The following is a 26389-nucleotide window of genomic DNA, read 5'->3' as shown; positions in this document are numbered from 1 at the left end:
GTCAGGTTCAGGCTCAAATGATAGATACAAAGTGTGTGGAATACGTCAGAAAAAACTATAGCAATGGACTTTAAAATGCTTTTATGTTAATTAGATACAGACACAGCTCACTAATCATACCAACGGTTGCTTACAACCTTCCCATGAACCACGTCCACTAATCTATTGGGGTTGGCGCCCTAAATCTCGTAGGGTTTTGTAGTTTGTAATTGTATTGTACAAATATTTTATTTATTTAATAAAATATATGATGTTTTATTTGACATTTAATAGCATTAAACCCATAAACTAATAAAATAACATCCAAGATTATCTTCTGTAGCTTAAACATGTATGTAGAGACATACAAGTGGATCATGTTTAAGTGATAACCTAAATGGTCTGTAATAGATGGATAAGGCTAGATACCTTATCCTGGTGACATTACGAGTACGACCCGCTTTGTAGGTATTGCAATTGTTGTAAAGTACTACTAATGATCTGATCTTGGTCATTCATATGGAGACATACGAGCGGGGGTATTCTATACAAAGGAGTTTGTATAAGATCGAACCAAAAAATGATTAGTCTCATTATCTAACATCGTTCATAATAGAGACTTACATTTCACCATGATGACCATAGGTGACATGACCTGAATCTTGAGTGAGTTGTGAACTTCTGCCTATGAGGTCAGTTCTTTGATTTGTATGGGTGAGAATGGCTAGAACACCAACTCAACAAGCCTACTATTTTAGGGATTTGTCTGATTGGGGAGATGGAAATGCATCTACACAAGATGGAATTCATTCATTCCCCGAGGTCGAGGTAAGTAGATAAATTTCTCTCTTAAGGGCTGATTACTGATGGAATACACAAGCATGCAACAGAAGCAAACAAAATCAATAAGCACTCTGATAACATTTAATTTGAGTTCTAAAGCATGCTATTTCATAAATTCACAAGAGGGTTTCAAGTCATACCTTTGTAGAACCTCTTGAAACTCGAATTCAGCTAAAAATCTTCTTCAATTCTTCTTGTGAACCACCTCAAGATCTTCTTTACTATCCTCTCGAAGCTTTAAATTGAGTTGTGGGACTCAAAATAAGTTTGAATGAAGGGAATTTGGAGAAGAACACCACTGATGTAACTTGAAGAAAACTTCTTCAACCTTACAAGTTTTCAACAAAACTTCAACAAGTTCTAATAGTCTGCATGTCTAATTTCCACTTCCATCTTCTCTATTTATTGCAGGATACTCATGCAAAGAAGAAAGTTACATGAGGTGCAGCTCATGCTTGAAGATTGAATCAAGATTCAAGTGGACAATTGAGTGAGCTGCTTGATAAAGGTGAGTGGAGAAATCCTATTTTTCTCATTTTGTGTTTTTCCAATTTTACAAATTAATTTCTAAAATCAATTTGATTTCATAAAGTGAAATTATTATTTTAAAAAAATAATTTCATAAATTAATTTTCTAATAGAATTAATAATTAATAATAATTAATTAAACAATTTAATTAATTCTAATTAATTTAATATCAAATATTAAATTAATTTACACAAATTCCACCTTTATGAATTTAATATTTAAATCATATTTAAATATTAATTAATTCTTCAATTCCGTTTAGCTCCAAAATTAAATGTATAATTATATCTCATATAATTACCAATTTCCTTAATTCTTATTTGAACGTTTCAAATTAACTTGTCACGCTACTCTAAGGGTAATCCATTTACGAGCTAGTAGGAAGATCTCGTGGTCCTACAGATCATGGGCTCCAATGATTCGAGATTAATTGGCTAAACTCTTTACACCGAATTAGCCCTCATTCGTTAACTAATTAGTCACTCCACTAAAGCCCATAGTTGCACTCCCCTCACTGTAGATATATTATGTCCACATGATTTAACCATAATTAGTAAGTCGACCATTCACAAGTTGTTTGTAATAATGGTTGGGTCAAATGTCTGTTTTACCCCTGAGATTACGTCTTGTTCCTTAAGTTCCTACTAATTCTCTAATGAACAATCGATTTGTGATCCAATCACTATACCAAATCCCGCTCAGCCCAGTGAGAAGATGGGACCACTTGCTCAAGACTTGGATTCAGTACTTAAGAGAACAATCTTTCTCCAATCCCTAAATCGGGTAGGCGTGAATTCCATCTTGCACTCTATGTCTCCAGCTATCTACCCGATCTTACCCCCTAAAATGGGAGGTTTATTGAGTTGGCACTATTGAGCCAACCCTCACCTATGCAAATCTAAGGATAATCCCAAATAAACAGGAGTTCAAAGTTAGTTCAGGATTAAGATCGAGTTACCTAGGTCATCTAAGTGAAATAGTCAGTCTTATACAGTAAACAACGTTATAAAGTAAGAGTGACTTATATCTTGGTCCGATCTTATGCAAACTCATTGCATAGGATGCCCCCACTTCTCATGTCAATACATGAACGAATCTGGATCACTTTGCTTGTAGTATCTTTACAACAACTTGTAATAGTTACAGAGTAGACCGCATCCAATAGTGTTACCAGAATAAGGTACCCAACCTTAATCATGAATTATAAACCGTTTTGGCTGTTTACTCGAACTTAATCCATTTCTATGTCTCTACATAAAGTTTAAGTATTCATATAATAGCCATGGATCTTAGTTTATTGGATTTAGACTTTTACGTATGTAATTTAATCAATAATAAGTTTATTGACTATAGAATATGTTTATTTTTTTACAAACTGCGAGTTTTAGGACATAAAACTCAACAATACTCCCACTTGGACTAAAACTCCAGTCGATCAATACATACAAATATATATAATGTTGAGTTACACTGAGAGAACAAAAAGTATAAATACAATAAACTAGGGCATTAGATATCCATAAATTCTCTCACTTGCCCTAGTGATAAATATCTCGTAGACCTAGTCCTACTAGGTGACCCTTGAACACTTTAGCCGAGAGGTTCTTTGTAAATGGATCAGCTAAGTTGTCTTGTAAGACTATCTGCATGATAATCACGTCTCCTCTGTGTACAATCTCCTTGATGAAATGGCACTTCCACTCAACATGTGTACAATCTCTTTGATGAGATGGTACTTCCGCTCGATATGCTTTCCTCTTTTATGGCTTCGAGGTTCCTTTGAATTTGCAAGTGCTCCACTATTATCACAATAGAGGGTGACGGGCAGGTGCATATTAGGAACTAGTTCCAAGTCAGTCAGGAGTTTTCTGAGCTATACTGCTTCTTTTTCTACTTCATTGCAGCTACATACTCAGCTTTGGAGTCAGCAATACAACTTTGCTTGATAATTCTCCACACAATTGCTCATCCATTCAGAATGAACACTGACCTCGAAGTTGATTTCCTAGAATCAATATTGGTTTGGAAGTCAAAATCAGTGTATTCAGTAATACAACTACACAAGAAGGACTATGACTAATTATTGAGGTTCGTTAGAGTGGGGAGCTGGGTACAACTACACAAGAAGGAATTCACTCATTTCTATTATTAGCGTAAGTAAATAAATTTCTCTCTTAAGGGCTGGTTCTGGGTCTTGAACAATGAGATACCTCACCCTCTCACTAGCCAGAGAAATGGTCTAGTTATAGTGGGACTATGAGTAATTATTCATTAGAGGGATCGATGGTACTTAAGATGTTAGATGTAACTAAAGGGGTAAAATGATAGATTTGACCCAACTATACTTATGAACAACTTGTAAAGGATCAACACACTGTTGATTGGTTATATCCAATGTACACAGAAATATATCTACAATGCGAAGAGTGCAAGTATCAGTCTTTAGTTGAGTGATTGACAGTTAATGAATGAGGATTAATCTAATAAAAGAGTTTAATTAATTAATCTCGTATCTTTGGAGCTTCTAAACTATAGGTCCATAAGATCCCCTCATTAGCTCAATAAGGATTAATGAGAATCTATCAATTTTGGATTAATTTGAATTGTTTAAATTAATTAAAAGGATTTAATTGTATGATATACAATTAATATAATGTATGTTGATACATTATATATAAAGTTTATATGTGAGAAAAAGATATTTGAACATGATTCAAATATTAATTATATGAATGATATTCATATAAAAACTATGGGTTAAAATTAATGTAAATTTGATTCATATTAAAACTATAGGTTATATGAGAGAATATAAACTATAGGTTATAATATATGGTTTGATTTTAATGATATTAAATTAATTAATATCACAAAAATTAAATTTGAAAATTAACTCTCAGGAAGTTACTTTTAGTGGAGGTCCCTCACACCTCTCAAAGGGCCTTAGATAGAGAAGCTGGGGAATAGATTGATACATGAAATCATTCTGCAGAAAAGTTCTCTGATTTTCTTCAACTTCTTAATCTCCTTCCTCTACCAAATTCTCTCTCAGAACACTCTTCTCTCTTTCACAAAAATTAATCAAGGAAGCCCACAACTCTCATTGATTCTAACATTGAGAATAACAAGGCAACTATTATGGTGGTGTCCTCGTTGCTGTGTTCAAGGTCTTACTATGAAGCAGTGTTCGTGAGATGGAGATCTTGTTTGTGGTCTTACTGTTGGAGAGGAATTCGAGAAGAAACGGTTCTTCAAGGGTGATTTTATCTCCATCCCTTTCCTCTCTGTAATTTACAGTAGAAATGCATGCTTTAGGATTAAGTTCTAAAATGAAATTTTAAGACACAAATGCGATCACTCGCTTCTGCTTCCATTCCCTTTAGAATAACCCATTCGTATCGTCTCCTAATTCTAATGGACATACATCATAATTCAATGAACTTAATGTTTTCACCTCATTCGAACCCATATTGTATTCGAGAATAAACTCAAGGTGAAATGCGAATGAGGGAACATATTCGGCCATTTGAATATGAAATGACGGTATCGTACTCCTACATTTATGGACTACTACTGGTAACTTCAATACGAAAAGAGCCATCTGAGATACTCGTCACCGGTTAAGAAAAAAATGCTTGATTACTGATCATAAAGACAGATTCATTCGGCCTAACATTGTACAAACACTTTATAACCAAATCAAACTCAATGGAATTTATCCCACTAATTCTATATATTTCCTGAAAAAAACTCCTCATACTTTATTCCAATGCCGATAATCAACCCGTTCAACTGACCCTCTACACATTCTTTCTCATTCTCCTTTCATTCACCCCCGAAACAAACAAATATGCGAGGTATCCTGAAAAAATTCATATACATATACAAAAAAATTAACAAAATCGTTCAAAATCTCGTGGAGAATACGTAATTTTAGTGCAAAAATATCAATCTCCCATCCGAGATTTCAAATGCTACACTAAATCTCGGTGTAAATATAATCAAACTCGACCAAGATTATTGAATTTCCATCGAGATTATGTAAACCACGAAAAAATAAATTATTGGGCTCAATAGCATGCAAATAAAAACTTAAACACATTTACAAAAGATGATACCGATATATACCTTGTTTTTCTTGATCTTTTGCAAAATGATGGGATGTAAGGGTTTAAGGACTTCCAAACACTTGAAAAAAAATTTAGGAACTTGTTTTATAATCTTGTTGAGCAAGCCAACCGTTAGATTTCTCAAAAAATAATATTATAATAATATAATACTTTTATTACTGAGGACAAATTCTAAATTTTCTTTTTTTTTTTTCCATTTTTTCACATTTTTTCCTGTGTTGTCTTCTTCTTCGTCCGTTTTTTTTTTTTTTTTTTTTTGTGATTCCTTCTTCTGCTTTCCGCCTTCCTCCTCCTTCTTTTTCCATTTCTTTTTCTATGTTTTTTTTCTGCATTTTTGTCTTCTACCTTCTTCTTCTTACTAAGGATCAAAATCAAGAAGCAAAAAGCTAGAAGAAGTGAGAGAAATAATTCAAATGAAGGGAAAAAAATCAAGAAAAAAAATCATGATAAAGGAACGAGAGGAAGAAGTGAAAATTCATTTGAGTGTCAAGCCCTCACGCGTGGTCTAAGGACAACAATATTTTCACACATAGCTGACGTAATTAGAAGGCTATTTTTCTAACAAATTGTGGGGCAAATTTTAATTGGGCCCTCAAAAGAGGTTATTTGTATAATTTTTCCAAATTGATAGCTGTTACAGACTCTTAAAAATTTGGACATTCCAGATTAAAACGATAATGACATACAACTCTATTGGGAGTTGTCAATCGATGGAATTTTAGAAAATTGTCAGAGAAATTAAATTCCTTTGATGGGAGTCTACCAATGGGAAGCAAGATGAATCATTTTAGGTCATTTAAGGCTTATTTGGTAGAGAATTTGAAAACAATATATTCAATGAAAACAAAATTGTATTTTATGTATTCACATATGTGATTAGTAGCAGCGAAAGTGGAATTCTAATTTAAACAATTATTTAAAATGTGTTTAATACTATATATTAATAAACCAAAAAAGTAGTTATAGTAACACCACTAATTTAGTTGGCAAAATGTTATTATTAATTAATTTATGAATATGATTTATATTATAAAAGAATTAGGAAAAATATCTTTTTGATCCTTACGGTTTGGTCTAGTTTGTATTTGGTCTTTTGATTTCAAAATGTTATAGATTTAATCATTAAGTATTGATTTTGGTAGTCTTTAGATTTCAAAATGTTCCAACTTTACTTTTGAATTTTGAGTTTTCTTTCAATTTAGTCCTTAGATCTCAAGATTTATATTTTTAATCTTCAGTTTTCTATCGATACTCATTTTCCTACTTTAGTGTTAACGTATATTAGTAAATTTAAAATAATTAAATAAATTATAATTAATTAAGTTTCACTATTTTTCATTACTTCTAAAATTAAATTTAAAATATCATTTAATAATTATTTTAAATTAATTAATAAATATTGACATCTTTAATAAAAATTTGAGACAAAAAATATAAAATCTTAAAATTCAAAGATCAAATTGAAACAAAACTTAAATTTCAAGAATAAAATTATTACATTATGAAACTTAGAGACTGAATTAAAGCCAAAATAAATGCTTGGATAGCAATCCTTTAACGGCAATAGATGATTCTCGGCTGCATGTTCACAAGCTTCAGCCTTCATCCTACGGTAGTCCAGCCCTCGATTCTGTGAGGAAGCTTATGCTTGTCCAGGTATATATCAATGGCCCTCTATATTCCATCGAAGCTCCTATCGGTTGCCATTGATGCTGCACTTGAAATTTCAACAAATGAAACGAATACACTTATCTCCAAATCCCTGTCACTGGCAACCTCAAACAATAATTCTTCAATGAGTTTTGCTGCAGCAGTTAATCCTTCCATATTTCAAATATAGTTTCTATAGAAGCAGCTAGTAGACTTAGTAGCTCCTCAACCTTTTGTTCTTTATGTAATATAGGTATAAGTACTATTTTGATTCATGTCATTTTAGTCCTTATACTTTCAAAATGCTCATTTTGATTTATTTTGGTCTTTATACTTTCAACTTTGGTTCATTTTGGTCTCTATACTTTAAAAATATTCATTTTGGTCATTGTACTTTCAACTTGGTTCATTTTGGTCCTTGAACTTTAAAAAATGTGATCATCTTTATCCTTTAAAAGTAAAAATGAGGGCCCAAAATGACAACTTTTTAAAAGTATAAAGACAAAAAAGAACTAATGTTAAAAGTATAGAAACTAAAATGAATATTTTTAAAGTATAGAAGCCAAAATGAACAATTTGAAAATATGTCGAAGATGAACCAAAAGCAAAAATATAGGGATTAAAGTATTATTTAAATCTATAATATACAAAACTGGAATAGAATCAAAACCATTATTTAGTCCATGGTAAATCTGCCTTCCAACTCTCTTTTAAATCTAGGTTCAAGTCCCACTCATTATATTTATGTTTATTAAATTATATAAAGCTCCCATTGACAAAATTTCTATATCTGTGTAGTAGTTACTTTATGATATGCTTCACACATTCGATATTGTAATGCATTTCCTTAGCATAGCCTCAAAAAGGTATTAAAAGGTCACTTGCTGTAGCTTGATCAAACTGCATACCTATCCTCAACTCAAGTCCATTTCTACAACCAGCATTAGCCTCCAAACGAACATAATCCCACAGCCTTTCTTTTGATAACATAGCGTAAGGGTTTGAACCAGCAACCATCGTTAGATGTTTCCATTTAATGTCAAACGATTTATCAAAAGGTTTAAGAATTATATACAAGAACATCAATATGAATACAAATATTAATGGCAAAACTTAGAAAGTAATTTCTAAAATTACAGCCATTATCAAACCTTGGTTTATTTAATCATTAATCATTAAGACCCCAAGCACATGAATTGTCTATAAATAGTAAATGTAGGGCTTATTATTAAACAGAAACGTCAATTATTTTACATTTTGAAGGCATATTCATTGATATCCATATCCCCACATTACTGAAACATAGACATTTCCCACCAAGATCAAATAATTCCTTTATCAGTATACGTAAACTCTTGCGTGTCATAGAACAACTTGTAAATTGAATATAGAAACTTATCTTCCAGCAGTACCCCCCCTCTTAATCTGCTTCCTCATATATGGTACCTGTTACAAAAGACACACAATAAACCAATTACAAACACAAAACACAAACAAACAGCAGCATAATGTACGCAAAAGTGTAATCCAGCTGATGTGTCAATATTTTCACGTTTCTATGGGTTGATATCGACATGAAGGTTTAAGGATGAATCGACATGTCCATCATATTATTAAAAAAGAAACCATGAAACATAAAATATAAGCTATAAAATGTCCTAGTGTGAATATAATATAAATAATAAACATTTTAACACGTTTAAAAAGCAACATATCTTTCATAAAATTGGGACCTTGACGTTTGTATCAACATCAACATTGTAAACTCGCTCTAATTAAGGGAGTATTAATTCTATTTCACTGTAAATAAAAACATAAGAACGTAGTACATACCCAATTGAAATATCCAAAAGCCATTAAGTGCAACCCCATCCACCACCACCAGGAGTTAAAATTTGAAGAATCTCCCCAGCTTTGACAGTTACAGTATTCTTGCCTCCAAGATAAACTCTTCTTCCATCCTTTCTCACCAGAAAATTAGCCCCACGAGCACCGCCCTTTCCTCCTTTCAAACCTCTTGGAGCATAGACGCGTCTCTCCGAAAGAATACTCACCACAACTGGTTGCTTGAACTCAATCTCCCTAACGAGCCCATCACCCCCTTTGTACACTCCACTTCCTCCACTGTTCTCTCTGAGAGCAAATGTATGTAGAAGAACAGGATATCGCTGCTCGAATATCTCAGGATCCGTCATTCGAGTATTGGTCATATGGCATTGAACTCCACTTGTTCCATGCCAAGAAGGACCAGCTCCACTTCCTCCGCCAATTGTTTCGTAGTATCCAAACGTATCGTCACCAAAAGTGAGGTTGTTCATACAACCTTGGGAACAGGCACATGCCTGAAATGCTGTGAGTATGACATCAGTTATTCGTTGAGAAGTGAGAACGTTTCCCCCTACAATCGCAGCCTTCTCGCTCGGGGAAAGGAATGAGCCTGGTGGAATATATATCTTGACAGGAGCCAAGCAGCCTTGGTTGAGAGGAATATCGACATTGACCAGGCAACGAAGGCAGTATATAACTGCTGCCGCTGTTACCGCTTCTGGGGTGTTCCAATTGCCATATACTTCTGGACTCGTTCCACTAAAATCGAAATTGGCTTCGCCTTTATGAGGATCTATTGTGAGTTTCAAATGAATTACAGAACCATCATCCATGTAATCCTCTTCTTCAATTGTTATGGAACTTCCCTGCACAGATCTAGCTGAATTAGATGAAACTCTAGAGGCAACAGATTTCAGCATTTCCCTTACTGCTTCTTCAGCATTAAGTTGTACGTATGTCATATAAGCCTGAACAATATTTAAACCATATTGCGCAATAAGCTCTTTGATTAGTGAAATTCCTCTGTGATTTGCAGCAACTTGTGCATGAAGATCAGATAAATTATCTTGGAGTCTTCGAGTTCCCGGGATGACACCTTCATCAGAACTAGGGAACTGCAGGAGCTTGATAATTCCTTCCTCTTGAAATATTCCCTTTTCGACAAGCTTGAATGCTTTTATTGCAGCTCCTTCTTCCCAGATGGATTTCGAAAATGGTGGCATGCTTCCAGGAGTTATGCCCCCAATCTCTGCGTGGTGCCCTCTACTTGCGACGAAAAATATCAATTTTCCATTATCAAATACTGGTGTGATGACTGTTATATCAGGAAGATGACTACCTCCAGCGCATGGGTGATTTGTGACCAATACATCTCCCTCATTCAAATTGTCACCCCAGTACTCGATTTGCCAACGAACCGTACTGGACATTGCTCCTAAATGGACAGGTACATGGGGAGCATTGGCAACTAATCCTCCATCAGGACCAAAGAGGGCACAAGAGAAATCTAGGCGTTCCTTGATGTTAGTTGATATAGAAGTTCTCTGTAGTGTCCTTCCCATTTGTTCAGCTATACCCATAAACCGGTGATTGAAGATTGATAGTTGGACAACGTCAGCAACCTTTTCTGATACTTTTTCTGTGCAAAAGGTGGAATCTAATTCAATTTTGATGTTTCCATATTTAGTTACAGTAGCTTTGCAACTAGGTTCGACAATCACGGTACTATTCCCATTCATAATGATAGCAGGCCCTGGGATGATATGACCAAAACCTAGATTGTCAAGCTTGAATAAAGGTGTATCCTGCCATCCATTTCCAAAGTAGACCCTGTAGTGGCCTTCAATTTTAGGGTCACCAGCAAGTCCTTCGAAAGCTCGCGGCTTCAATACATTTGTAACTCCTATGCCACGAACTCTTATATCGCATATAAGAATATTCCTATTCTGTAACTTAAATCCATACTCCTGTTGGAAAAGCTTCTCAAACTCAGCTGCAAAGTCGAATTCTACTCCATTATCCGCTTTTTGGCTCTTCACCATCATGGCAGTGTCTGTACCTTCATACCTCAAATTCAAGTACGTTTCAGTTTTAATACTTCCCTCTCTAAATCCTTGACCCTGCAGCTTATGCTTTACTTGCTCAAGTAAACTTGCCTCTCTTTGAGAGACATCCTGGACAGACTCGGAACAATACACAGCCAAGTACGGTTCCTGTTCTTCTTCAACAACATCTGCTAGTCCCATACCATAAGCACTTAAGATCCCACAAAATCTATGAATAAATATCTCTTTCATACCTAATAACCTAGCAATAGCACATGCATGTTGAGGTCCAGCACCTCCAAAGCAAGCAAGAGCATGGTTTTTTGTCTCATGGCCCTTCATCTCAGTCAGTTGCCGGATTGGGCGGCACATAGTTTCATTCGCAACATTTACAAAACCTAAAGCAATCTCCTCAATTGTCATAGGCTTTGAGGATGGATCCTGGTTTTTTCTGTAAGAATTAATTTCTGTTGCAAGCTTCTCAAACTTTCCTCTTGTGGCTTCAATATCTAGAGGCTGATCTTCGTTGGGACCAAAGATAGATGGGAAGAATGCTGGGATAACAAGACCTAAAACCAGATTTGCATCAGTAACAGCTAGCTCACCTCCTTTTCTGTAACAAACTGGACCAGGGTGTGCACCCACTGATTCGGGTCCCACACGGAAAGCTCCAAATTGAAATTTCAATTTTGAGCCACCACCAGCTGCCACAGTGTTGATGTCAAGCTGAGGAGCTTGAATTATGGCACCGGCAATCTGGGTTTCCAAGACCTGTTCATAACTTCCAGCATAGCGACTAACATCAGTTGATGTACCACCCATGTCAAACCCAATGAGAGGCTTTGTGGTTTCAAGCTTGAAAAGTGTTTGCGAGTAACCAACAACTCCACCAGCAGGACCAGATAAAACTGCCTTGTGGCCTGAAAACCTATTTTCTGGTGCAAGTCCTCCATCTGATTGCATAAATAGCACATTCACCTTCCCACTGCTCTCATCAAATTTGGACATGAATCCAGATAAGTATTCTTTGATGACTGGAGTCAAGTACGCATCCACACTGGCTGTAAGACCACGTGGCACAGCTCGAACCATAGGGGTCAAAGCTGAGGACAAAGAAACATGTTTGAAGCCCATACTCAGAGCTAATTTCTCCAGAGCCAATTCATGTTCTGGGTAAGTGTATGAATGCATTAAGACAACTGCCAAACAGCTAATTCTCCTTTGCAGGAGATCCTTAAGTAACGGCTTTAAAGCTTCTTCATTGAGAGTCTTCACAATGCGAATAAGCTCACCAGAAACTCCTTTTACATATGATGTAGAAGAATCTTGATTACCGTCCCCCTTGCCATGAATGAGTTCGACTCGCTCATCTACTTCTATGACGTCCTCATAAAGATTTGACGGTTTTGAGACAGTTAGGTCAAATATATCTGGGCGGGCCTGGTTGCCAATCTGAAGCAAATCTCTAAAACCTTTAGTAACACAAAGTGCAATCCTTTCTCCTTTTCTCTCTAGAAGTGCATTAGTTGCCACAGTTGTTCCCATCCGTATCCACTCTATGTTTTGAGTAGGTATTTTTGACGTCCTTGGGATTTTCTTGCTAGTATATTCTTCAAGAATCCTCCGAATTCCTTCAACTGGAGCATCGTCATAATTCGATGGATCAACAGATAGAAGTTTTATAACTTTACCATCTGGACGGCCGGGAATTTCAGCGTAAACATCAGTGAATGTGCCTCCTCTATCAATACAAAATCGGAGTTTCTCTTCATTGTTACTTCCCATTGATGATGCCTGAAGACAGAACAACATTAATTAGAGACCTTTGTTTGTCATTCAATCTCATGAACAGATAATACACTTCAACAACTCAAAGATGAGCGTCGCAAGGCATTTCATTTAGTTATCGATTATGAAAGTTAAATCCTATCGGTAGTTAAAGAAAAGTAACATGATATATTGCCATACATATCCAAATCCAAGTCTCTTTGCTCACAACCAGACAAAAACTCGAAACCAGCACGTCTTCCAACCTTCCAAATGCATCAGTAATAGAGTTCATATAAAAAAGCACAAAGCCAACAGATACAGAAAGATCACACAAGCAATCAACATCAAAGTAAAAGATGGCTCAATATCAAAATAAAAAATCGAGGAGTTTCAAGTCTGCATTGATGAACCGCACACACAAATTAGAAATCGAGAAGGCCTAATCCTAACAAAATGTACTCGAATTCTAAGACTAACTTGTTCAAAGAACCAACCGCTGCCAATCCGATGTGACACCGGCCGGAGTTTGATATCCTCGTCTCTGCTGCAAGCGTTTCCTTCTTGATAATCGCCAGCAGATTCCGAATGAGAAACTTGTCTCTGATCACCAGATTTTCCTGGTATTCGAATTCCAACGAGCGAAGTTCGTCGCTATCATCCCCGGCAAGAGAGAACTCTTCCGCCCACTCTGATTCTTCAGCAAAATTAATTTAATTAATGTTTGGATAAATAAATTAGAGTACTCTCCGGCTGGTTGTATAGGGAAAATGGTATAAATGGACAAAAAGAGCAAAAACTTTCAACCTCTTTTTAAAAACTTGTTTATTATTTGACATGTGAAATACTATTTTTACCCTAATATTAAATGTTCTTCCCTTCCAAGAATAACAAAATGAAAATTCAAAGTCATTTAAAACTAAAGATGCTTTAACATTTTGTTTACTTTATTAGTATGGTTGGAAAGAATGCGAAACATTGTATGAAAACGAGTGGTTATTTATTAAAACGGATTTGTATCGATAAAGATATGATAAAAACAAAATTATCGTTTTCGTAGAAAAAGTTTGCGATCACTTTCATCAGTATATGTGATCGCTGACATAGCGTATGTGATTCTTACATCAGCATATACGATCGCTGACATTAGGCAATCGCTTACATCGACATATGTGATCTCTTACATCTACATACGCGATCGCTCAGTTTTTGTTTTACAATTTTATTGGAAAATTTGGGCCGATGACATAATATTTCGACCCATAATGCCAAATGACCCAAATTTTATTAGAAACCGTCAATTGACCTTCTGCTGATGTCATCATCGTATGAGATTACAAAAATGCCTCTCCTATCTATACGATACTCGTGTGCTTAAACGCAACGGTTGTCCCAGTTGCTCAAAATTCTTGTGTAGTGTTGTTCAATCTCGCTCTGCAAAACTATCGTCCATCTACTGCCGTAATCAAAGTTCTTGGGTAAGTGAATTTAATTTTTGTCTTGCATGTAGTGTTGCGTTTGTTTAGGTTGGTTTCGTTTGCGAAGTTCTTAGTTTCGTCTATTAGGTTGGTGGCGTTTGTTTAGGTGGATTTCGAGGTTTAATCGGTTGCGTCTATTTTTTATTTTGGATTTCGATGTGTTCTGCATTAGTTGAGGACAAAAAAGGTATAGTTAGAGCTAGACAAGGTAGAGAACGAGTTTTACGAGAGCGATATAGGGCGAGAGCAAGATAGGGAAGAGTGAGATAAGCGAGATTGGCAAGAGCGAGACTTTAACAGTATGTATAAAGTGATTTTTTAGTACGAACCTGTTAACCGATAAATTGAATGTTCATACAATGCAAGAGTAATTCAAGATGTCAAAAGCTTTGAAAATACGTGAAGCTGATAGGTTTCCCGGGAAAGTAATGAGCCTGGCCCACGTTGCGAACGCCAACAAGATTGTGAATGAGAAGCTTACCAAAAGGCAGTTAAAGATGTTCAAGAGAATAGCTTTTGGGCGATTTGTAGATATTGAACTTGTATTCAACAATCCCCTTATCCACCATATGTTATTGAGGGAAGTGAAGAAGCAGGGAGCGAACTCGATTAGTTTCTTTATCAGAGGAAAAGTCGTCACAATTTTTAAGGAAGATTTTTTATTGATCACTGGTTTGTGGCAGTCCCCTACGCTAGTTGTACGGAGTGAGGAGTCCTCACAAGAACTTGCCACAAGGTACTTTGGTAATCGGTTGACCTCAGACACATTCCACCCGAATTTACTGAAAGAAGAATACAAGAATTTGGTATTTGAAAACGACGATGATGTTGTTAAAATCACCTTAGTATATTACACAGAGATTGCAATGATGGGTAAGAACAAGCAAAAGAGTGTTGTCGATCGTACTCTATTTGAGGATGTTGAAGACATATATTATTACAATAGTCTTGATTGGGGTACAATTATTTGGCAGAGGACATTCGACGCCCTCAAGATCACACTAAATGATAAGGTTGGTTTATACAAGGAGAAGGTAAAGGGAAACAAAAATAATGTGGTGAAGTACTCACTCCATGGATTTCCCCAAGCATTCTAGGTAGATGTTACTGAACTTAACTTTATATTTGGTTTAACATTAACATAGTTATAAATACGAGTTGTTTCATATTTAGATGTAGACATACGAGATCCTATCATCGATAGCAGGGAACATTGCCACTCGAAAGAGCAAGGTGGTTGTGCTTCGTATATTACGGTGGTCATCCTCCCACTTGGTGTCATTCAAAGTACTCGAGAGAGATGTTTTTTAGTCTCAAAATGTAAGTGTAATCTAGCCACAGTATGTTTATTCGGTTGTTAAATGTACACTAACCATCTTACTGGGTTGGATCTTTAAAGCAGACAAAAGTAAAAAAGGGTCTTGTCATGTCCGATGCTGAGAAGAAGTTTCGGGACACTCAAATTGATATATGGGTCGTAAGACAAATACACTCCAACACTGAGAGTTCAAAGAGCTCAAGTAGTTCAGAGAGTGGTTGTAGTTTCGACGATAGTTCTAAAGGTGGGGAAAGTGATGAGCAAGATAATTTAGAAGGTGGAGTGAGGAACGATAAATCAGATGAGGACATGAACATCCACTAGTCTACTTACACCCCCAGCGAGGATATGTTTCATGATGTGCTGGTGGGTGACATACGTCCTAAGCTTGAGGAGGAGCATTCTATCTCCGAGGATGATCGTTTTGAGCCTGAGGTTTTGGGCCACAGGGAGGGAGCCAATGTTAATCCTCTTGTATATTCGTACCTACGGAGTATTGATAGCTCAATATCGAGCTTGGATGGCCGTGTATTGGGGCTAGAGACGGACATAAGAGACATAAAAGCACAATTGTCAACCGTTTTGTCTCTATTACATAGTGGTGCTAGGAAATTAGATGTCAATTTACTCGACAACTAAAATCCCTTTGACGCGATATGCGATGCATGTTCTTAAGGTATGCATTGATAGTCATGCGTCGATGGTCATGCGTTGGAATGATAATGCATTAACGAATGTATGTGATGATCATGCGTCCTGTCACAAGTTTTCTTGTGCTCACGCCAAGTATAACGTGAACGCAAGTTTCTTGGGTGATCCGAGGTCGAACACGGGGACTTGTAGCTGACTGAGTGCGATAATGTGCATGCAACGGTTAAATAAAAGAATGTTAGAGGGGTTGCTAAGCTAATCCTACTCCTACTCCTAACTAACAGACAACGCAATGAGAATATGCATGAGAGGTAGAGACACGACAACTCTTGACATGAAACAAATGAATGGGAAATAGATAAAATGCGAAGATGTTTTCATTGCAATACTTAAGTGTGACCGCAAGGGCAACCTTAGTTAACGCAGGTCATGCTGTCATGCTACACACACTTAAGCCTAACTCTAGGACGTATGCGGTGTATATGCGATATTGCCGAGAAACCTATGCCAGCCTCAACCCTTATAACCCGCTCATGAGCTCTCGCCGCATATCACACCTTATACTACTTCCTGGACGTATGCAATATCCTATATGTAGGGTGCATACCCTGTGTGAAAACACACGGAGCTTATCTCTAAGATCCCCATTCTTGCCTATACATTCCAATCCGCTCTTCCGAGTCTTAGATTTGAGTTTTAGACTACTCTCCCAAGTAAGCCTAAATGATGAATGAAACGCTCATAGGACAAGGTAATCGCATGAATTTTGCTGACCTAAGTTTGTTCCTATCCTTAGTGAACAATGACTTACATTACTTAATGCGACCAACCACTTACCCTCTCGGGCAGTTGGTTGTTGCTGACTTTACTCATAGACAAGTAATGCGTTAGCCTATAGACAGGCGTTGCAGCTTCACACTAAGCAAATAAGGTTTTCTCACATACTCGCATAACGCACACCTCTCGATGGTTTGCTAATGTTTCATATCCCTAATCCACATGACTAAGTATGCGATACTCAAGCAATCTCACTAAATGATGCAATGAAAGTAAGGAAGCTAAGTGAAGATGATGGAGATGGAATCGAAGGAACACATGAATGCATTGAAAACAAATTGTATTAATTCCTTAATCACAAAATGTCATACAATACAATATAAGAAAAAAAAAGGAAAATGAAATGACCGGCTGGAAGCAAAGACTTGCTTCCAGCGGATGTGCGTCAAGGCTGCCGGTGGTGTCATGGATGGGCGGTAGAGCTAACTCTCCCGAGATTTAGCTCTGGTCGAAGGCTCTGGTCGTCACTCAGAATGGATGAAGGAGGTGAAGAACTCTCAAACGTCTTCTCACGCATTTTTTCTGGATCACAAGGATCCACCCTAGGCGAACCTCAGGCAAAAACCTTGGATACTTTGAATTTCTATTCATCGGCTTCTTTTTATAGAGCCTGGATCGCCGACAACATTAATGGACTGTTCTGATTCTGACATTCAGCGCGTTTAGTTTTTTCTGAACCTCTGTTGCTAACGACGTGGTAGGTGAAATGTCAACATCAGTTTTTGATTTTCTCGAGGTAGATGCGTTGATGCATTCATTCCACCAACCTTGCGTTGATCCCATTAGTATGCGTTATCACGTAGCCGCAATCATTCAATGACCACATTCGCTTAATACCGCAACTCTACACGATGACCACAATTGCTTGACGAGTGCAACGACTGATTACCACAAAATCCATGCGTTGATCGAATGCGTTCACCTTTGTGATAGAGACTTTCTCCACATGCGGTCATCTATGTAGTGGTCTGGTTTTCGCGTTTGCGTCCACTTCCTGCATTAGCTACAAAAATAGAACGTTGAATGCATAATAACACATAATAACGGGTTAGCCGAGATTCATCATGCTGAATGACGCAAACTCATTTTCTCATGAATTTCTAGCATAATTGCCGCATATTTTGCTTAACAACCTTCATAATTCTAAGTTAAAGGCCTAAGATGGCATGCATTTCTGCATCATCACATAGTCAGACAAATATGTTATTTTAATACCATGATTTCTACAACCCATGTTTTACTTATAAGTTGATCACATGATCCATGTTTTCAAAGAATGAGATTTCATATGTGAATTTAGCATGCAATTTCTGTAAGTTTATGTTTATGTAATTAGTTATGATGATTTTCTATAAGAGAATTTATGAGCATGAACAGTTGCAAGGCACTATGTGATGAATGAAAACCATGAAGTTTAATCATGTTCATCACGGGTATTCTGTTCTTTTTTTTATGCATTGAATGTTTAAAATGTTTTGTGCCTCATATAAGTGCTACTCCAAATGTTGGTATCGAAGGTATGGTAAGGTACTTATATTTTCATTATGTTATAGATCCTTGATACTGAAGGTATGACAGGATCCGAATCAGCTCTACGTGCACGTATGACCCACATTATTGACGTTGGTAAGATCGAGCAAAAAGACTCTCTCTCAACTAAGGTTATTAGAGATTGAGCTAAAGAGCTCTCCCTCTTGTTCAGGTAGAGGAGTAAAGGTGTTTTACAGGAAATAATGATGAGTTTTAATTCAGGGGTTTTTTTTTTATATGCTATGATTTCATGTTTTCAGCTTTTATTTTTAAACCCTGAAAATGAGCATATAAATGGCTTATGTAAGGCATGTTATATTACTTTTGTATGAAAGCACGTTTCTTTAAGTAGTCACTCACTGAGCATTTTAAACACATACTTTCAAATGTTCTTCTCCACAGATAGTGATTGACGGTCCGAAGTCTAGCAAATCTACCAGTCAATCACTACTTAGGATCTTGCAAGCATTTTGATGTTTAGGTGGTCTACTTTGTTATATTTAGACTCTGGTTTTTGTCTGTATATGTCAGGAGGGAAAGGTAGAGCTTGTGACAAACTGTTGTTATATAAACTTAAGTTTCCAAAATATGTTAAAGTATGTTGGTTTGGTAGCTGACTATCAGTATGTATATATATGTGCAGTGGTTTGATGATGAGATTATGGAAGGTATAAAGATTATAAACTGCTAATAAGGTTTAATAGGTTCTAAGGAAATAGATACATAGGAACAGGTTGGACAGTAGTCGTCATAAGAGGGTTGACGACTGCTGTTTTCACATCCATTCTTAAATTTAAAGGATAACCTGGGAAAGGATGTGTCAATGAGCGTTCTGGGCTTGAAACTTCTGGCCACATGAGGGAGCCAATGTTGATCGTTCTATATATTCGTACTTGTGGAGCATTGACAGCTCAACATCAAGGTTGGATGGCTGTCTATCGAAGGTTGAGGAAGATATGAGACACATGAAAACATAACTATCAACCATTATATCACTGTTACAGTCTATGTGCAAGGTTTGCATTTAGTTTCATTGGCTTCCATTTAGTTTATACATGTTTGTCAACTAATATGTATGTTTAATAAATGAAGGGTTCCATGGTGTTTGAGGCGACAAGGTCACCCACTCCACATAAAGGCCACAATGGCATGAGGTCTTCCACTCCACTTGTACCTCGGTCACCCACTCTACCTCTACCTCGATCACTTGTCCCACCTCCTACTCTCTCTACTACTGAAGTTTAGAGTCTAAAGAAATCGTCGTTGTATGTTTAGGGTATTATTGATTTGAGGCTCGAAACAAATGATTTCGTGAAAATTTTCAAATCGTCCATACACTGACAAGCAATCACATCAGCCAATCGAAGGTAGTGCGAGAGTGAGAGCAAAATCAACAACATGAGGGCACTTCCCATAATCTGGTATGATGATGATATCAATAAAGGGTCATTTGACATTATCTTAAAAAAAAAAAAGGTCATTTGGCATTTTGGGTCCAAATATTGGGTCATTCGTACAAAATCCCTAAGTTTTTGTTTATTGAGCTTTATTGGATTCCTGGCCCATCAAACAAGCTCAATGAAAGAAGTCTACAAAAAATTAATGATGGTTAAAATACGTGTACCTTTGTTTTGAGTTTTGTTCAAAGTAATACTTTCAAGGGTCGTTTGAATTGCAAATATGTTTTATGGGTAGATATCAAATGTCTCGAATTTTCAATGTCTAGGATTAATTAATGTTTGTGTTTGGATATGCATGGTAATTAACATCTAAAAGTTAAATGAATCCATTTGATTTACCAGTTTTGTATAAAGAAACTAAAATAAATAATTATTTAATGAAATGTAAAAGAACAAGTAATGTCGTCATAATTAAATTTAACAATTTAATCACTAATAAATTAATATTTTTCAATTAAACATTATTTTAAATATTTTATTTAATATAAAAAATATGTAAATAAGTAAAATTTATTATTATAATATTAATAATTAATAATAAAGGTATTATATTAAATAGTTAAAATAACATAAAATATCAATGGTAAATGTATTAGTTTAAATTTATTAAATCTAAACAATTTATTTATATTTAATAGTTAATTAAAATTAATAGTAATGATTAATTGATATTAATTATTAATTAATCGGACTTTATTCATCCCTTACATATAAAAATCTCACAAATATGGAGGGTAAAAAAGCTCATGTCAAATGGGTTTTAATGTTTCCCTCGATAATAACATTCTAAGTTTTAAAAAGTAAAGTTACGTGAAACAATCAAAGATCTTTAATGTTGAAATCAAATATCAATATATGTGAAATAAACGGACCCTACAAAAATAGTTTCTAAAATAGTTTAAACAAAGAAAAACTTTAAAATAGTCTAAATTGCTTTTTTTTTTTTTTGGTTGATTTTATCAATAAAAAAATAGTTTCAATCTGCGTTTCTTTATAAAATTTGACAATAACATTTGTTTTTTCGTACATGGAAATTATTATTATTATTTAATAATTTTTTATAAAATTAGTTTTGAATTACTAAATTGATCTTTGCCCATCAACTTTCAAAACTTGCAAAAGTCATCAAAGAATCTAGCCCCAACATTTTTTTCCTTCTAAAATCTTATCAAAGTTTTATTAGACGTACGTTTTATTATTCAAATGAGAACCTATTATAATATAATATTTTATTATTTGATGAAATTAAAAGTTGAGTAATCACTATATATTTATCATGTCCTATAAATCTTTTTTCTTTAGTACAAGAGTTATAGGACGGGAAATCAAACCTTTGACGTATAAAGACAAAGTACATGTCAATACCACCGAGCCAAGCTCACTTATTCTAGATACTTATATATATTACATGTGATATAAAAAGTGGTTGTATTTGAAGCAATTATGTTTTTATTATTATTATTATTATTTGAAAATAAGCAATTATGCTTTTTACTAAAAGAATAATTGGAAAGTTTATCATTTTCTACTAAAAACAAATATAGACTATTAGATATATAGTTTAGATTATAGTCTACTCTTTGATTTTTCTTTTTGTCTAATACTTAAAATATTTAAGATATCTCATGACTTTCAATTTTATTGAAACTATATATTTTGCACGTGATATTTCATTTCACATGATCATACATGAAAATTAGCCATTAAAGAAAACTAACAAATTTTTAATAAAATTAACTAATAAAGAAATAAAACTAAATTTGAATAATATTTAGAAAAAAAAGTAAAATAAAAATATGAATATGAATAAATATTTAAAATGTTAAAAAAGATAATAATAACGCTATAAAATAACAAAAATCAATGATACCAAGTGAGGAAGATGAAAATATTATACAAATACTTTAAAGTATAATTCTCCTCATATCATTATCAAATAAAATAATAATAATAATAATAATTCTCCTCATATCGTTATGGAACTTTGGTAAATCAAATTTATTATATTCTAACTTGGGAAACTTTAAAATTTTAAAATTAGAAAACGTATTTGATAATCTAAAAGTAAAGAAATAAGATAAAACTAAAGTTTACACAAAAGGAAAAAAGAAAATGGAAAAAGAGGTAGACTTGACCTTCATACACACACACACACACAAAACGATAATCATTTATTAGTCTATTATTTAATAAATAAAAAAATTTGATAGCAATTTTTATAATAGTAAATAGTGCAACGTGTAGTTAGGGACTTCAACAATCACACAAATTCTAATTTCGTAATAGTATTTAAATAATGAGAGTTACAAAATAATTTGAAATAATTCACAATCATTTATGTTTTTAAATTATATTGTTGTCACATGTTCCAATTTAATACTGGATAATTAATTTTAATTCAACTAATAAATAAAAAGGATGGAATGGCATGATTGTAATTGATGGATTTTAAAATGAATGTTTTGGTCCAAAAATGTTTTAATACCTTTTTAATATAGTTTAGATACATCATTGAATTTTTAAAGTGGTTTAATCGTTTCCTAAACTTTAAATTTGATGTGCAATAAATTATTAAATTTTCATTTTTATATTTAATTTTCAATCGTACAATATTGTTGACCAACAACTAAAGACATGTTTAGGAATAATTTTTAAATCGTAAAAAATTACTATGAAACATACTTTTAATCACTAAAAATTAATTTAATATTAAAATTTACACTTTTAAATACAACTTTTACCCCATCAAAATTAGTTTTGAATTGATTCAAGTGTATTTTAAAATCAATTCCAATTACAATTTGGACAAAGTAATTTAGAATGTTGAAAGTATCAAACGCTAGTAAAAAAAAAAAAAAAAAAAAACAAAAAGCTTCTATCAATACTTTAAATTTGTGTTAACATGTATAAAATCAACTAACCTAAAATATGTATCCTTGACTAAGAGGTGGTTCAAATCTCCACCGATTTATTTAATCATGTTTGGTTACTAGTGTCAAATTTTGGAGAAGAAAAAATGTACCTACAAATTTATAATTTAAGGAAAAGGGGACTTGCAAAATAAAAAAAATAAAAATGACTCTGATTTCTAAGTTAGTAAGAGACTAAATAATAGAGAAGAAGTTCTTAGATACCTTTGATGGAGCCATATTAATGTATTTATAAGAGATTTGATCTAAGATTTATTTTAAATCTACTAGGATTAGGATATGAGATTTTCCTAATCCTAAGTAAGATCAAATATAATTCTATTTTATCTTATTTATTTTATATTCTCTCATGCTATCTTGATTTATCTTATATTATCTTAATTTTTAGCATTATTCCATTAGACAAAGTTCTCTCGACTTTAGCTCCCACTCTTAAGTTTGGGATTGAGGACCGACTACCTACTAGTTATGTGTTGACACAAACTTAGAAGTATTGTTTTAACCTTTGTTACATTTTTAGCTGTCTTGACCTTCTTATATATGGCGTACCAATTTTATCACTCTTGTATAATTATATCGAACTTGGCTCCTCCCAGATCATTCTCAGATCTCTGTCCATGCCTGGAATATCTATCTAAACCCTCTTTTTGAAGATTTAGCTAGGTTCCTAGTGCATCCACCGCAACTAAGCAGCGTTGTGCACAAGTATTGGTATCGTGTCCACTCTATCTTCAGGGGCATAGATACTCGAACTTGCCTTTTTCAGTCAATTTTGGGCAACCCCATTTTGACAAGTCTATGAAAACTTTGGTTAGATTGTCATTGTATATAGCTAGTTCCCTAGTTTCCATCCTCTTGCACTTAAACAGAGTTAATTTGCGGTGTTTCCCAGATTTTTGACTTTGAATTTGGTAAGCTAACTGTGGAGTAGCCAGACACCACTCTTTTACTAAATATCATTTCTCAAATAATTGTTTGAGTCCCAATTCAGTTTCATACAATAATTTCTCTTTTGAGAATAACTAAATCTCCTTTTGAAATTCTTCAGTTCCTGCATCCAAGTAATGTAAACAACTGCATTGTTTCTCGAATTCTTCCAAACAAATATTCCTTTGTATATTCTTCCCATGCATTAATAAATTAATAACTTGAGATACATGCAAAATGGCATTAATGTAAAACTTATATTTTTGCAATTTTGTAGAGATACCCAAACTAGTTGTTGAGGCTCCAAAATCTCACTCCTAATCGTAATTACTCAAACTCTTGTAGCTTCCTTCTCTTGGGTTCTTGAAAATAATTCATCATCACCAAATAGTGGTGATTCTATTGTCTTGAGATCTCCCATTTTGATTGTTCAAACCTTCAGCTTTTCATGCTTCAATATCTAATAAAGTTGATAATTCCTTTCAAATCCTCTGCTACTCATTCGCTTCCATATTCAGCTCTCAAATTTTGTGGACACTCACATTCGTGGATAACCAAAAGCTTCTGCCTATCGTCGTCGAAGAACATTGTGTCAGAAGTGTTGCTTGGGTATCAAAGTAGTATGGCTGTTGAAGAGCAATTGGTGGAATGTGTCGTTCAAGCAACTGGGTTTGTCATTGTTAACGAGCAAACCACTGTAAAATGAGCTGCAACAGCTTACCATGGGAAGTAGAGTGTGCAAAAGTTGGACAAACGTTGGCTTTTTGGTCCTTAATCTCAAATTGATTAATTTTAATTAGTTAATTAATTAATATTTTGATGATAACAAATCTGCTCTTATTCACTAATAATTTTAGTGTTTTGAAGTCTTTGTTGCATAGAGCTCGAAATAAAAAATCTCACGCATTTTGAATCATTTAAATCGAAGTTCAAACGAAAAAGTTATGGTAAAAAATAACTTAATGGGAAAATATCTCCAAATGATGATGCGGCTTATTTATCAAAATGGATCCAATTAAAAGGAGACATTTGGAGCCCTGGGATACTCAAATATGGTGGATTTTTTTATTTTTGGATTGGTTTTAAAAAATATAAATTTAATATTATATAAGTTTGTGTGTAACAGGACATGTTGGACATTTGCCTTTTGTTGGGTTTAAAAGAAATTATTTTAAAAGATATAGTATTATATTATTTTTTGTTTATATCTAACAACTAGATGAATTTAAAACTTTACCATTCAATTTTCTTTTACCAACCTCCAATGACCCAAATTGAATTTGACTTAGTTTTCACTTTTCCCTCTTTTTTTTAAACTCTTCATCTTCTCCAAAATTAAAACAACAATTACATATTTTTACCATCCTCAAAACCACTCTTATTATTCTCTCCAAACTCTTAATTTTTTCTATTCATCATATTCTTCACTGATCTATTGTATTGTGAGGATTGATTTGTTGTGAGCTTAAAACTTGTAAATCCATTTTATTGAGAGAGTTGTAAGTGTGCTCTTTTATTTTTCCAAACTGTTATAAGGGTTGCTCTTGATCTCCAGAAAAGGGTAGTGGTAACGATTTAATCCTCAACCGTGGATAGGATCGGGTTTGTTCTTGTGCCCGGAAAAAGAATGTTGTAGTGGTTCGACTTTAAACCGTGGAAAGAGTCAAAAGACTTCTAAATTGTTCAGTTTAAAGGATTTGATTGTTCAGTTTTTCGATGTGAAAGTTGCATTTTTGCCAAACATCATCAATTCACCTACTTACCTAAACCTTACAAGGTTTCATCACCTTTTTCTTTAATTCATACTGATCCATCTAAAGTCTTTGACTCATCGTGGTAAGCATTGGTTTGTTACCTTTATAGATGACCACACTCGTTTAACTTGACTTTATTTATTAACAAAAAATTCAAAGGTAAAATAGTTTTTTGTTCGATTTTACAATATGATTGAGGCTCAGTTTTAAACTAAACTTCGAATTCTTCACTCTGATAACGACAGAGAATATTTCAATGAACAATTCAATGAGTATATTATATGCCCTAGTTTATTGTATTGTATTTGATACTATACATCCCATTTGCTTTAGAAAAAGTGGGAGATTGTTGGATTTTGTGTCCTAAATTTCATATATCTTATAGTTTGTAAAACCAATTATATATCTAATAAAACAAGAGGTATTTTATTAACATCCAGACTACATTAATTCAACCCAATAAACTAAGATCCAAGATTATGTGATGTAACTTGAACAGTACGTGGTGGACATACAAGTGGTTCATGTTCAAGTTATAACCTAAAAGGTCTGCAGTAAATAAATAAGGTTAGGTGTCTTATCTTGGTAACATTGCAGATATGACAAACTTTGTAATTGTTACATGAGTTGTAAATGTTATAGACAACATAAGTCATATTGTTCATATGAAGATATGTGAGTGAAGGTATCCTGTATAAAACGTTTATACAAGACTGGACTGTGAAATGATTGGT

The 26389-nt window shown here is 34.2% G+C and overlaps 2 protein-coding genes across 4 annotated transcripts; one reads left to right on the top strand and one right to left on the bottom strand.

The window, feature by feature from the left end:
* Positions 1-8273: 8273 nt before the first annotated feature.
* On the bottom strand, positions 8274-13515 carry LOC120092941 (5-oxoprolinase). Of its 3 annotated transcripts, none has more exons than XM_039051197.1 (3): positions 13251-13515; positions 8965-12797; positions 8274-8577 (listed from the first exon to the last, which is right to left on the bottom strand). In XM_039051197.1, exon 2 carries the CDS (start codon positions 12786-12788, stop codon positions 8988-8990), a length of 3801 nt encoding a protein of 1266 aa, XP_038907125.1. In that variant the 5' UTR covers positions 12789-12797; positions 13251-13515; the 3' UTR covers positions 8274-8577; positions 8965-8987. The 3 variants fall into 3 exon arrangements, with proteins under 3 accessions (XP_038907125.1, XP_038907126.1, XP_038907127.1); XM_039051198.1 differs by having other exon boundaries at positions 13268-13515; XM_039051199.1 differs by lacking the exon at positions 13251-13515 and adding an exon at positions 12972-13095.
* A 1110-nt stretch (positions 13516-14625) lies between these two features.
* On the top strand, positions 14626-15890 carry LOC120067593. The gene is made up of 2 exons (XM_039019138.1): positions 14626-15282; positions 15651-15890. Exons 1-2 carry the CDS (start codon positions 14626-14628, stop codon positions 15888-15890), a joined length of 897 nt encoding a protein of 298 aa, XP_038875066.1.
* Positions 15891-26389: the final 10499 nt, after the last annotated feature.

The sequence above is a fragment of the Benincasa hispida genome, chromosome 12, assembly GCF_009727055.1.
Source record: "Benincasa hispida cultivar B227 chromosome 12, ASM972705v1, whole genome shotgun sequence".
Lineage (NCBI taxonomy): Eukaryota > Viridiplantae > Streptophyta > Magnoliopsida > Cucurbitales > Cucurbitaceae > Benincasa > Benincasa hispida.
Note: the sequence above shows the minus strand (reverse complement) of the source record. Positions and strands in the feature narration are given on the sequence as shown.